A 14,495-nucleotide genomic window follows, 5' to 3' on the forward strand; every position below is an offset into this window, starting at 1 on the left:
AAGCTGTACATCAAGCAAGAATGGGGAAACAAATTCCACCTGAAAAGCTTCAAAAATTGGTCTCTTCAGTTACCAAATGTTTGTTGTTAAAAGTGTTGTTAAAAGGAAAGGCCATGTAACACAGTGGTAAAAATGCCCCTGTGCCAACTTTTTTGCAATGTGTTGCTGCCATTAAATTCTAAGTTAATGATTATTTGCAAACAAAAATGAAGTTTCTCAGTTCGAACATTAAATATCTTGTCTTTGCAGTCTATTCAATTGAATATAAGTTGAGAAGGATTTGCAAATCATTTTATTCTGGTTTTGGGTTTTGCAATACTGAGAGTATTTTGCTCATTTTAAGCATTACTGTAACTTCTTCCCTGGTTGCATTGATTTCACAGAGTGCATGGCAACCGTTGCTATGTGCTCTTTGACAATGTCAAAGACAACATAGAGAGCACTTTCTGTGTTTGCTATCAATAATGGTAGACTTTGAGAGCCTTAGAGCGTTCTGTAGTGTTATAGCTAAAGGTTTCAAATATAGACCTAAAACAGTGACTCACAATGTTTGCACTAACTGGGATGCTGACCAATGGGGTAGATGTGTTTTTCTGCACTCGGGCTCTCTTTGAGCTGATAATAATCCCCAATCCTCAGATAAAAAATGCTTCATTGCAATTTCAAATTCAATCCCGAATGAAGCGTTTACCTCAGACCGTCATTTATAAGGTCGTGGGGATCGTCAAGCTTGATTGATGGCAACTAGTTAGCTTTGCATGATTTTGTGCGCTTGAAAGAGGTCATTATGAATATGATTACATTTGGGAAACCACCTGATGGTGGGGAATATGAAACGACTCGGCGACCCACATTGGCCCCCGGTCCTCGCTTTCGGCAAACCTGGAATAGATTAATCCCCATTGTTAGCAGTTGTTCACTATAGATAACGCACATAAGAAAGAAAGATGTGTGTTTTTAAGGATTGTGGATGATGGGCAGAATTCCCCTAAAAAGTGCTGTTCCCCTTTAAAGCTACAGACGCACGTCTCTTCCCAGTTGAAATTGTAAGCTGTCCAGCATCAAGTTTTGGCTAAGGTACAGTCGTAGTCAAAAGTTTACATACACTTGTAAAGAACATAATGTCATGGCTGTCTTAAGTTTCCAATAATTTCTACAACTCTTATTTTTTTGTGATAGAGTGATTGGAGCACATACTTGTTGGTCACAAAAAACATCCATGAGGTTTGGTTCTTTTATGAATTTATTATGGGTCTACTGAAAATGTGACCACATTTTGTTTCATCTGACATCCCAAGGACAAAGATGAGACCTTCTGGAGGAAAGTCATGTGGTCAGATGAAACAAAAATTGAGCTGTTTGGCCACAATACCCAGCAATATGTTTGGAGAAGAAAAGGTGAGGCCTTTAATCCCAGGAGCACCATGTATACCGTCAAGCATGGTGGTGGTAGTATTCTGCCTCTTAAAGGCCTCTTTTGCTGCCAATGGAACTGGTGCTTTACAGAGAGTAAATGGGACAATACAAAAGGAGGATTACCTCCAAATTCTTCAGGACAACCTAAAATCATCAGCCCGGAGGTTGGGTCTTGGGCACAGCTGGGTGTTCCAACAGGACAATGACCCCAAACACATGTCAAAATTGGTAAAGAAATTACTAAATCAGGCTAGAATTAAGGGTTTAGAATGGCCTTCCCAAAGTCTTGACTTAAATGTGTGGACAATGCTGAAGAAACAAGTCCATGTCAGAAAACCAACAAATTTATCTGAACTGCACCAATTGTGTCAATAAGCTTGTGGATGGCTACCAAAAGCGCCTTTTTGCAGTGAAACTTGCCAAGGGACATGTAACCAAATATTAACATTGCTGTATGTATACCTTTGACCCAGTAGATTTGGTCACATTTTCCGTAGACCCATAATAAATTCATAAAAGAACCAAACTTCATGAATGTTTTTTGTGACCAACAAGTATGTGCTCCAATCACTCTATCACAAATAAATAAGGGTTCTAGAAATTATTGGAAACTCAAGACAGCCATGACATAATGTTCTTTACAAGTGTATGTAAACTTTTGACCACGACTGAAGGTAGGTAGGTCTTTATTGTAATTGCACAAGTACAACACAACTTTGTTTTCAGCACAAACCCGTTCACGATTAGACAAACAAACAGTGTACAGGGTACAGGAACGTTGATGGGTCGCCACAAGGCGCCCTGTAAAAGATTGGAAAAAGGTAAACGCGGGGGGAGGATGAGTAAAAAAAATACAATCTAGACTGGGCTCCTATTTTTGGGGGGAATTTTGCCCATCGTTCACAATCATTATGAGAGATAAGACGGTTGTATTTTTTTAAATGCATTCGAACTCGTGAATAAACAAGAAGCAAAGTCCGCTTACAATGGAGTCAATGGGAGGTCCTCCATATCACCCATAAAGCCCTCTAAACCGGGGTTCTTATGCTTTTTGACCTCGGGGACTTAAATGCTTCTACTTCTACTAGAAGCATTTAATTCCCATCTTAAAACTCATTTATATACGCTAGCCTTTAAATAGACCCCCCCTTTTAGATCAGTTGATCTGCCGTCTCTTTTGCCGGGAGGGCATTCCAGAGTACTGGAGCCCGAATAGAAAACGCTCTGTAGCCCGCAGACTTTTTTTGGGCTCTTAGACAACTATATGCGATTGGCAGTCTAAAAGTATATCGATATTTTGGCAGTTTTATGCATTTATATGTATAAAATATAAAGATTGCAAATCGAGTCGCAATCACAATTTTCATGAGAAAAACAAAACTGTATGCAAAATGTTGTACAATTTAGTCGATTTATAATAGACTAAAAGTAAATCAATTTAGATGACTAAAATGTGACTAAAACGCGTTTTCGTCAAAAGACGATGGCTAAAATTAAATTAAAAACGGTCAAAATTAACAGGGGATCCTTGTTCTTCTTCCATCGTTGTTGTTGGCATGGAAGGACTGCAAGCAATAGAACATACAGCCCCTGATAACTAATAGCATGCTCTGCGGAGTTCACAATGGGAGCAAAGTCACCATTGAGCAGAAGCAGACGCTCGAACTTTGCCTCTTTCCATCCTGTGCAAGGACTACAATCATTTTAACAGCAGTGTATTAGCCAAATGTGTCTTTCATGTACTTACCCAGTGAATTGACAATCCCCCCCTCACATTTACTGTATTTTATTTTATTTATTGTGCTGCCAGATAGTGAACGGCTAAGTCGTGGATGCAGAATGTCAGCAGAGATAGCATTTTATCCAGCAACTCTGCCTGCTTGCCGCAGATTGCAACAGACGAATAATTATTCGAACTGTTTGAAGCCAGAGCCTGCTGTGGAGAGAAGAAAAAAAAAAAAAACTTGCCTTCACGCTTCTGTGAGGAAAATTTCTAAGGAAAATTTCGGATTAAAGCTTCACAAGTACTGTAAGCAGTGCGTGTGTTTACTGTTGCTAAGCGAGGCTTCGTCATTGGGCAGCATTGACCTTCAGGTGACTCATAAATTGCCGGCTGGACCCTTCACCCTTGCACCCCCAGTCCGTCCTTGATCTCACGAGGAGCGCACCATTTAAACCATTAATGTGAGAGTGAGAGGCTGGCCAGTATGGGTGGCGATGGGGTTGGGAGGCGGCCAGTGAGTTTGATATTTTATATGTATAATGGCTTCAATTACGTACATAAAGCCAAGGGCACCACGACCTGAGGCATTTTAGTGAAGACGCTTTGCATTCTGGGTAAACTATGATAGCTCCTGGTTAACGAGAAAAGACGGTAGGTACTGTCGGAGGAGTTTGAGGAAATGGAGGCTGGATGAGGTCTAAGCTGCCCTAGGCTAAAAAAACCCCATAGATGATAGAAGGGGAAAACGGATGGGGTTTTTACGGCTTTTGCAATTTTAAAGGGAAAACGGGGTCAACAATTAAATGTTGAGAAACATAGTTTGAGATGATTGGCACCACTTCACTTTGTTTTGAGCCTCTCAAATGAGCATTTTTTTAAATTTTTTTTAGAGATGTCCGATAATGGCTTTTTTGCCGATATTCCGATATTGTCCAACTCTTAATTACCGATTCCGATATCAACCGATACCGATATATACAGTCGTGGAATTAACACATTATTATGCCTAATTTTCATGTGATGCCCCGCTGGATGCATTAAACAATGTAACAAGGTTTTCCAAAATAAATCAACTCAAGTTATGGAAAAATAGTGCCAACATGGCACTGCCATATTTATTATTGAAGTCACAAAGTGCATAATTTTCTTTAACATGCCTCAAAACAGCAGTTTAGAATTTGGGACATGCTCTCCCTGAGAGAGCATGAGAAGGTTGAGGTGGGCGGGGTTGGGGGGGTGGGGTTGAAGTGGGGGGGGGGGGGGGGGAGCGGGGGGTGTATATTGTAGCGTCCCGGAAGAGTTAGTGCTGCAAGGGGTTCTGGGTATTTGTTCTGTTGTGTTTATTTTGTGTTACGGTGCGGATGTTCTCCCGAAATGTTTGTCATTCTTGTTTAGTGTGGGTTCACAGTGTGGCGCATATTTGTAACAGTGTTAAAGTTGTTTATACGGCCACCCTCAGTGTGACCTGTATGGCTGTTGACCAACATATTTGTAACAGTGTTAAAGTTGTTTATACGGCCACCCTCAGTGTGACCTGTATGGCTGTTGACCAAGTATGCAAGGCATTCACTTGTGTGTGTGAAAAGCCGTAGATATTATGTGATTGGGCCGGCACGCAAAGGCAGTGCCTTTAAGGTTTATTGGTGCTCTGCACTTCTCCCTACGTCCGTGTACACAGCGGCATTTTAAAAAGTCATACATTTTACTTTTTGAAACCGATACCGCTAATTTTGAAACCGATACCGATAATTTCCGATATTACATTTTAAAGCATTTATCGACCGATAATATCGGTAGTTCGATATTATCGGACATCCCTATTTTTTTTCTTAGAAAATGAGTGAAGAGCTGTTTTTTTAAAGGTAGAGTCATGTGAGGGAAGGCAAGTGTTCCCAAACAACAGACTTTTCCAAAGCTCCTCCTTGACACTTTTCTTAGGCATGACTGCCACTTGCCAAAAGCTGGGATGCATGAGTATAGTCGCATAATCATCAGTTTACATTTCAACCAATACCAGTGCCACATTAGTACTTTAAAAACAGTGCTGATGATTGAACGGAGCCCAAACTAGTACTTAAAAAAATGGAAAAACAAAACAATGTTGTTGTTTTTTTTAATGGACTTTTGTGACATTCACGTTGAACAGACTAGTAATTTAAACATGATAGTGATATAAATCAAATAACTAAGTAATGCATTCTCAATCGATCTCAACTGGACTGCTTGGTTTGTCTCGGAAGACGTTTCGCCCCTCATCCGAATAGGCTTCATCAGTTCTTGCTCATAGACTTAGATTGGTCAGATCTAGTCTAGCGGCTGTTGGTGTATGGGCGGAAGACTTGAACTTTAACATGACTCCACATCAGGTTCCTACAGTTGATTTGATCACATCAACAGAATCAGCCATTAGGAAAAACAACTGAAGGGGAGCAAATACGGTTGAAAGTGACAGCAGCTCTTTCTAATGCCAAGCCCCTACCCCTAAACCTCTCCTTGGAGGTGTGGAAAGCGGTAACATCACTGGGTGAGGATGAAAACATCACAATCTTGCCAGCTGATAAGGGGAGATGCACAGTAATTCTCAACACAACTGACTACCAAACACACATGAAATACTCAAAAGGGACCCCACAATTAGGTACAAGAGAAGAATCATAGACTACTTACAAGCTCTACAAAAGTCAGAAGCCATCAACCGGGCATTGTAGTACCGATTATACCCACAAGAAACCATCCCTGGTATTTATGGCCCTCCAAAAATACACAAAGACTGGGCTCCCCTCAGACCCATTGTCAGCAGCATTAACTCTGGGATATACAATATTGCTAAGTATGTGGCCAACATCTTAACACCTCTGATTGGCAAAATTCCACATCATGTCCACAACTCAATTGACTTTCTAGCGAAGATCAGAGATCTAAAACTGGACAAAAATTAAACTAGTTTCATTCAACATCACCATACTTGCCAACCTTGAGAACTCCGATTTCGGGGCGTGGTTAAGAGGGGAGGAGTATATTTACAACTAGAATTCACCAAGTCAAGTATTTCATATATTCATATATATATATATATATATATATATATATATATATATATATATATATTTATATATAAGAAATACTTGACTTTCAGTGAATTCTAGCTATATATATATATATATATATATATATATATTTATTTTATATCTATCTATCTATCTATCTATCTATCTATCTATCTATCTATCTATATATATATATATAAGAGAAATACTTGAATTTCAGTGTTCATTTATTTACACATATACACACATATAACACTCATCTACTCATTGTTGAGTTAAGGGTTGAATTGTCCATCCTTGTTCTATTCTCTGTCACTATTTTTCTAACCATGCTGAACACCCTCTCTGATGATGCATTCTGCTTTGTCTCCTTGTTGTGTGCGCAGTTGTGCACTGCACTCTCTAAAAGCCGTAGATGTTATTGTCACATATGCATGCACAGTAGATGGCAGTATTGTCCTGTTTAAGAGTGTCATAACATTGCTGTTTACGGCAGACGAACTGCTTTACGGTAGACGAAAACGTGACTGCTGTTGTTGTGTGTTGTTACCGTGCTAGGAGGACGTTAATGAAACTGCCTAACAATAAACCCACATAAGAAACCAAGAACTCACCCTCGATCATTCTACAGTTATAACGTGATTGGGCAGGCACGCTGTTTATATCGTGGGAAAGCGGACGTGAAAACAGGCTGTCGACACGTCACTCAGGTCCGCCTGAATTTTGGGAGATTTTCGGGAGAAAATTTGTCCCGGGAGGTTTTCGGGAGAGGCGCTGAATTTCGGGAGTCTCCCGGAAAATCCGGGAGGGTTGGCAAGTATGAACATCACCTCCCTGTTCACCTGTATTCCAACCCAGGATGCAGTAGGGACAGTGAGGCAACGTCTACTAGGGGATCACACCTTACAGAATAGATCCACACTAAACCCAGAACAGATTTGCCTTTTTCTGGAACTTTGCCTTAACACATAGTAAGAAATCTTTACATGGAGGACATGGAAAAGAGAGCTCTGAGCTCTTTTAAGAGAATAGCCCCAAGTCATTGGTACAGATATGTGGATGACACATGGGTGAAAATTAGAAACCAACAAGTGCAAGCCTTCACCAAGCACATTAACTCAGTGAACAAAAACATCAAGTTCACACAGGAGGATGTCAAAGACAGTACATTGCCTTTTTTGAACTGTGATGTCTACATTGGAGAAAACAGGGGCCTCTAAGTCGGGGTTTGCTCAAAACCCACACATACCGACCAATACCTAATTTTTTACCTACACCACCTACTTGGAACACAAACTGGGTGTTATCAGAACTCTACAACACAGAGCTGATAATGTTCCGACCAGCCCATAGGCCAAAGAGGAAGAGCAAAGGCATTTAGGGAAGCCCTCAAAGCCTGTGGTTACCTCAGCTGGTCGTTTGTGAAAAGTGCATCCAATTCTAGAAATAACAAGAACAAAGTGGTTGAGGAGGAAACATGTGACAGAAGCAAAAATATTGTCATTCCATATGTATCAGGTCTATCTGAGAAACTCAGAAGAATATTTAACCGAGACAACTTCCCAGCACACTTCAAACCAGGCAACACCCTGAGACAGAGACTAGTGCATCCTAAAGACCGGACACCCCACACCCACAAAAACAATCTGGTGTATGCTATCCAGTGTAATGATGAATGCACTGATTTCATATATTGGGGAAACAAAACCACTAAGCCGACGCATAGACGGACAAACTCTTCAGGCTCCAAGACTCAGCTGTCTACCTGCCCCTCAGGGAGAAACAGCACTCCTTTGAGAACAAAACTTGTACAGATTCTGGACAGGGAGGATGAATTGTTCGAAAGAGGAGTGAGGGAAGCCACTTATGTCAAGGTTGAAAAACCATCCCTAAACAGAGGAGGCGGTTCTGCGACACCACCTGTCCCCCACATACAACACTGTCCTTTCAACCATTCCTAAAAGACTCTGCAATTTAGCCTCCAACAAAAACATGAGTTTTTGTAACATTCTGCTCACAGAAGGCGACCATAATGCCATTTGTTTACAACTGAGTGCAATGCTAACGTGGGGGATTTCGACTATTTTGGACTGGTAGCGATCGTTCTGCTACACAATAACTCAATGCTAACGAGAGGAAAATACACTTCAACGACTGTCGTTGGCTTTGACAGTAAGATTGCTTGTTTGAATCAAAACAGTTGATTTTCTCACTATCATCATCGGCGGTCACTCGAACGGGTATGACGATCCTCCTGGTAGGGGTGTATCCCTTTATGGAGGATGCCTGTGCGTGACTTTGTTTAACGTGTGGAGACTGGTGGACAGACAGTCACCACACGATCTTTGACGGAAACGGGTCAGGGTCCAGTGGCATGGAGTCCAAGACAACTTGGGACCCTTTTCTGCTGCAGCCTTCTTCCGCCATTGCAGCCGTTGTGGTAGTTCTTAAATCTACCGTCTTCTGCCTGCTCCGCCGTTGAGGTCTTCACCGTATCCCTGGCTAGGGGGCAGTCAGGTACTAGGCCTTTGCCAAGGGCCAACTGGGGTAACAGTAGTAAAGGGGTTAACCTCCTAGTGCCCCAAGACCCCATAGAGGAGCCTCCACTGCCTGATGCACTTTAACGTCATGCCGATAGAGCAAAACCATCCTTGCCCAGGCACGACCTCCTGGTTTTGGAGTATGAATATTTAGACTAGACTAGATCTGACCAACCAAAATCTATGAGCATGAACTGTCTTCTAAGACAAACCAAGAAGTCCAATTGCGATCGATTGAATGCCCTGCGATTACAATGACCTGGATGAATGAGAACATTCATAGATAAGTAATGCAAGATTTCGGGTGTTCCTGAATGCAACCTCGTTCGCCGTAACTGTCATTGGTGAATAATAAGGAAGTGCTGTGTTGTTATTGGTGTGGCTCCTCGCTAACTGTTCTCATGTTAAGATTGGCAATATTTTAAAAAGAGCATCCAACTCTGTGTGCTTTTGTTGGAACGCTACATTACTTACTTAACTACATTTGTTGCATGTGGCTGAGTCTGAATTGATTCAGCATCCAAATAAGGTATCAATAATTTCTTCTTTTTTTGGTTCAGTTGCTGCTGCACTGTGTGCTATTATGGAGCCAGGTTTCGATGCCCATCCCTCATCGTCAGGCAGTTAGACCACCTGTCGCTTTCCCCTCAAAGTGTCCCCTCAACTCTTCACTTGGGTGAGTACCGAATCCGATACTTTCTTTGTCTTTTTGGCATTCCCATGGTCCTTCCAAGTTTCGGTAATTGGGTTGCGCGTGACGCCACGCCCTCTTTGCACTTCGGCACTTGGCGATCACTCCAGCAGCACTGAGAGCGGACTCAGGGAAACTACCTCTAAGTGATGTTGCAATTTCCAATGCCAACGAAATAATCGATTCAAAAACGCTCCAACATAAGTAAAATAAGGATCCACTTTTCCAAAATATGCACTCACATTCTAATATACATCGGCTTTGTTATTGACATGCTACTGATTAGCATTAGCGATTTTACATGGTGATTTCCACAGCTCCAAATTTGGTAGTTTTAGTTTTTATTCTGTATTTTTTAACTTTAGAAAGTTATATGGTTGAAACCGATAATGATGCCAAAAAACATAAAATGCTTATTTTGAAAATCTAATTTTGTTTATAGATTATATGCAATCTGTTGTTGTGTTCCCTAATTTTCAGTGTACATAAATGAAGGTGTGTGTTGCTGAGCCCGACCTGGACATAATCTGGACTGGACCTCGTTTTAAGAACCCTTTAAACAATCTAATTTCATTGACAACCTGGTCTGGTGAAGATAGGGTCCCTTTTAAAAAAATAAAATAAAAAAAGATAAATAAATAAAAAACATTTTCTTGAATAAAAAAGAAAGTAAAACAATATAAAAACAATTACATATAAAATAGTAATTAATGAAAATGTTAGTGGACCAGCAGCACACATAATCATGTGTGCTTCACGGACTGTATCCCTTGCAGACTGTATTGTTCTATATTGTAGGAACCATAATATTAATAACAGAAAGAAACAACCCTTTTGTGTGAATGAGGGAAGGAGAGAAAAAAATAAAAAATAAATTGGTAGTGAACAACTAAGATGCATGTTACAATCAAACAAGTAGTGCGTAATAAGTACAAAACTTACTGTATTAACACTTTTTAAGGTGCAACAAACCCTTCATAAAATATACACTACTCTAGAACGCATCAGTATATAAGCAGCACCCACTAAATTTCAGAAGAAAAAAGAAATGTTCCATATATCAGCCGCACCAGCTATTAGCCGCAGATATACATGTTGTGAAATTAGTTATTTACACAGAAACACTTTGTAAATGTTTATTTACATACCTTAATTATTTTTAAACGGGGCCTGTAACACGGCAGTAAAACGGCTGATCAAACAAAACAGAGGTCCCCGTCATAGACCCACTAGCTGTGAAAGCTAGCTCTCCAATCAGCTAAACAGTCTGAACAACTCTACGGTGACAACAATACAAAAACAATGTCATTGTAAGTTAATAATACTGACACAGACACTTGTAAATGTGTTTAACGTTATTTCTGGATCAATTAATCTATCGATTATATTTTTGATTATTGTGTGAATTTAATTTATTTTTGTAACAAACTGTTCTTTAGTCTAGTGGTGCATTTTTTTTTTTAAACAAAGTCCCTAAACATAGACCTACAATCGTCTTGTATGTAGAAACTTTAAATGCATGTTGTTTGGTCAGGAATACAAAAGGAAGTGAGATGCGCAGATAACATCACATGTATTCACTTTAAATTGTACTCTGTATTTATGGTGAGAGTTATTGACTAAATGTTTCTAATAAAAAGGCCCCATAAAAAGCGGAGACATCCTGGCTGTAATTGCTGCAAAAGATGTATCAACAAAGTATTGAGCAAAGGGTCTGATTACTAATGTACATGTGATAATGTATTTTTTCATTTGTAATGAAATTGCAATGGGTTCTCTCGGGTACTCCAGCTTCCTCCGTCCTCCAAAGACATGCACCTGGGGAAAGGCTGATTGGCAACACTAAATTGGCCCTAGTGTGTGAATGTGAGTGTGAATGTTGTCTGTCTATCTGTGTTGGCCCTGTGATGAGGCAGCTACTTGTTCAAGGTGTACGCCGCCTTCCACCCGAATGCAGCTGGGATAGGCTCCAAGCGGGGAAAAAAATTAATGGATGGATGAATTTGCAAAATGTTAATTTAAAAAAAACTAAAAAACTTTTTCTTTGTCATTATGGGTTATTGTGTGTAGAATTTTGAGGACAATTTTTTTCAATTCGATTTTGGTATAAGGTTGTAAAATAACAATGTGGAAAAGTGAAGTGCTGTTAATATTAACTGGTGATTGTGTCTTACTGAAGAAAGTATTCTGCAAAAATGGGCAACATATACAGTAAAGTATCATCAACAATAATGCCCAGTGGTACTCTATATATGGTGCTTTACAAGGGCCTCGTTGTACTGGTTTCACAACCTGGCCACTTGTTGCTTGGCAATTAGTGAGAACTCTCAGGGAAAATAAACTATTATTTTTTTTACAAATTTTATCGCATCGTTTTAGCCTGTATGAATAATCCTTGAAATGAGTGTCCTTTAAAGACTAAAGGAATCTAACTGCATTTGATGGTGTGCAGCCAAAGTGCTCTATTTGAACAACCATAAATGAACGCATCTGTTGATGCAAAACAAAAAAAACACATGAGATCAATTAAACGAGTTTGCGTTTCGTGCATCATTGTTTCCATTTGCATTATTGATTTACACACTCCCAATTAAAGCCTCTAAATCTTTCCATGTGCACATTTTTTCGATATAATGAATAGGCCCCAGTATGATTATGTCATAATATTAATCAATACATGGGAGGAAAGCTGTCTTATATAACTAGTGAATATCAAATTTAAAAAAGAAGGATATTTTATATCCCATAATACTCTCATAACGGTTACTAAAGTTGGTACAGTACAGTCTCACTTGGATGCCTGCAGAAAACTTTCTTCTACAGTACTCATAATATAATCTATAATATGAAGCATGGTTACAACTAGACAATAACGTCATTTGCAATCAACAGCATCTGCAAAGTCAATGCAGAACGATCCACAACAGCGGTGTCAAACTCATTTTAGATCGGGGGGCCACATGGAGAAAAATCTACTCCCAAGTGGGCCGGAATGGTAAAATCCCAGCATGATAACTTACAAATAAAGACCACTTCAGATTGTTGTCTTTGTTTAAAAATAGAACAAGCACATTCTGAATATGTACAAATCATAATGTTATGGTTTTTTTCTTCCACTTACATGTTGCAGTTAATAGTGTTCGGGACGCTCACCTGCTCCCGGGCACTAATCAGAGAGCTACTTATATATATTGTTTTTCGCCACACACTGTCTGGCTGTCTTGTTTACTTTACGCAACAGTTACGCTTGATGATTCCTTACTTCCTTGCTCACAATTCCTGTGCTAAAGTTTGCCTTAGCTCCCCGTGCGATCGGCACGTGTCTCTTTTGTTTTGTATCTTGTCTTTTGGTATTTTGAATGTTTTATGAGGAATAAATACATTTCCTTACCTGCACCTTGCCTCTGGAGTTCCTGCTGCACCTTGGGAGAACGAGCCGCGCAGTAAAATGCGGCCCAAGCGTGACACCTCATATCTTTTGGTACTTGACTCATGCTAACGTTTCATGCTAACTTTTGTAGCTCATTTTGCACGTATACACTTAGGGGTTGGACTTTTTGTTATCTGATGCTATCTGGCTAGCGTGCTAACTATCAGCATTTTAGTTCTGCTTTGACTTCGTCAGCATTCACACTAGGGTTATTAGTATAGTACCGCGATACTAATGACTCATATTCGGTACTATATATGATCCTGTAACGACTTGGTATCCGATTGATACCCAAATTTGTGATATCATCCAAAACTAGAGAAAGTAAGCAAATATTAACAGTAAATGAACAAGTAGGTTAATAATTCATTTTCTACCACTTGTCCTTAATAATTTTGACAAAATAATAGAATGAAAAATGACACAATATGTCAGCAGACTAAATTAGGAGCCTTTGTTTGTTTACTTACTACTAAAAGACAAGTTGTCTTGTATGTTCACTATTTTATTTCAGGACAAACTTGCAATAAGAAACATATGTTTAATGTACCCTAAGATATTTTGTTAAAATAAAGCCAATAATGCAATTTTTTGTGGTCCCCTTTATTTAGAAAAGTACCGAAAAGTATCAAAATACTTTTGGTACCGGTACCAAAATATTGGTATCGGGACAACACTAATTCACACACAACTTCAACCGAAATTGCTTTTTCTAGTTATCTCTCAAATTTCTGAAAACTGGCACTGCATCTTGATACTGTTTTGTCTGTCAGCTTGTGGAAGTTGCTGATGATGAAAATAAAAATAAAACTGTTGATATTTCGCACCCAGATCAAATCGGATCTACCGTATTTTTCGGAGTATAAGTCGCACCAGAGTATAAGTCGCACCTGCCGAAAATGCATAATAAAGAAGGAAAAAAGCATATATAAGTCGCACTATGAAAAAAACTGCGACTTATAGTCCGAAAAATACGGTATTCTTATTTGTTTATTCATCGTTTATTTTTCTTTCTTTTGTTTTATTTTCAATTCATTGTCCTAATTATTATGAAATTGTATTTCTCTTGTAAAATGGTGCCGTTTCAACACAGGCTATGAACAAACTATTAGTAACTGCTAAGACATCCATAAGGGGTAGAATTGAATAAGCTCTAATTTTTCCTGTGCCTTTTCTGACATTTTGAGCTGAACAAGTGTTACCATGTTACGTTTTTTTATTATAACTTGCTAATAAGCATGTGGGGGGGGAATACAAGGCTACTATATAGGGCTGCAACTAACAACTAATTTGATAATCGATTAATCTGTCGATTATTACTTCGATTAATCGATTAATAATTGGATAAAAGAGACAAACTACATTTCTATCCTTTCCAGTATTTTATTGGAAAAAAACAGCATACTGGCACCATACTTATTTTGATTATTGTCTCTCAGCTGTTTGTAAATATTGTAGTTTATAAATAAAGGTTTATAAAAAAAATAAAATTAAAAAGTAGCCTCTGCGCATGCGCATTGCATAAATCCAACGAATCGATGACTAAATTAATCGCCAACTATTTTTATAATCGATTTAATCGATTAGTTGTTGCAGCCCTACTACTATATAGTCAAATCTTTCTCCTCCCTCCCTTATGTAGGGCGAC

General features: G+C 39.2%; 1 protein-coding gene across 1 annotated transcript in view; it reads left to right on the forward strand.

Annotated features, from left to right (window-relative positions):
- sema6bb (sema domain, transmembrane domain (TM), and cytoplasmic domain, (semaphorin) 6Bb) overlaps positions 1-14,495 on the forward strand; it is a 484,419-nt gene that overhangs the window by 151,129 nt on the left and 318,795 nt on the right. Inside the window, exon 3 of the mRNA XM_061977961.1 lies at positions 9,287-9,402. Coding sequence (XP_061833945.1) covers positions 9,326-9,402 — 77 coding nt within the window. The 5' untranslated portion in view covers positions 9,287-9,325. The remainder of the gene's footprint in view (positions 1-9,286; positions 9,403-14,495) is intronic.

Source organism: Nerophis lumbriciformis, linkage group LG18 (assembly GCF_033978685.3).
Source record: "Nerophis lumbriciformis linkage group LG18, RoL_Nlum_v2.1, whole genome shotgun sequence".
Taxonomy (NCBI): domain Eukaryota; kingdom Metazoa; phylum Chordata; class Actinopteri; order Syngnathiformes; family Syngnathidae; genus Nerophis; species Nerophis lumbriciformis.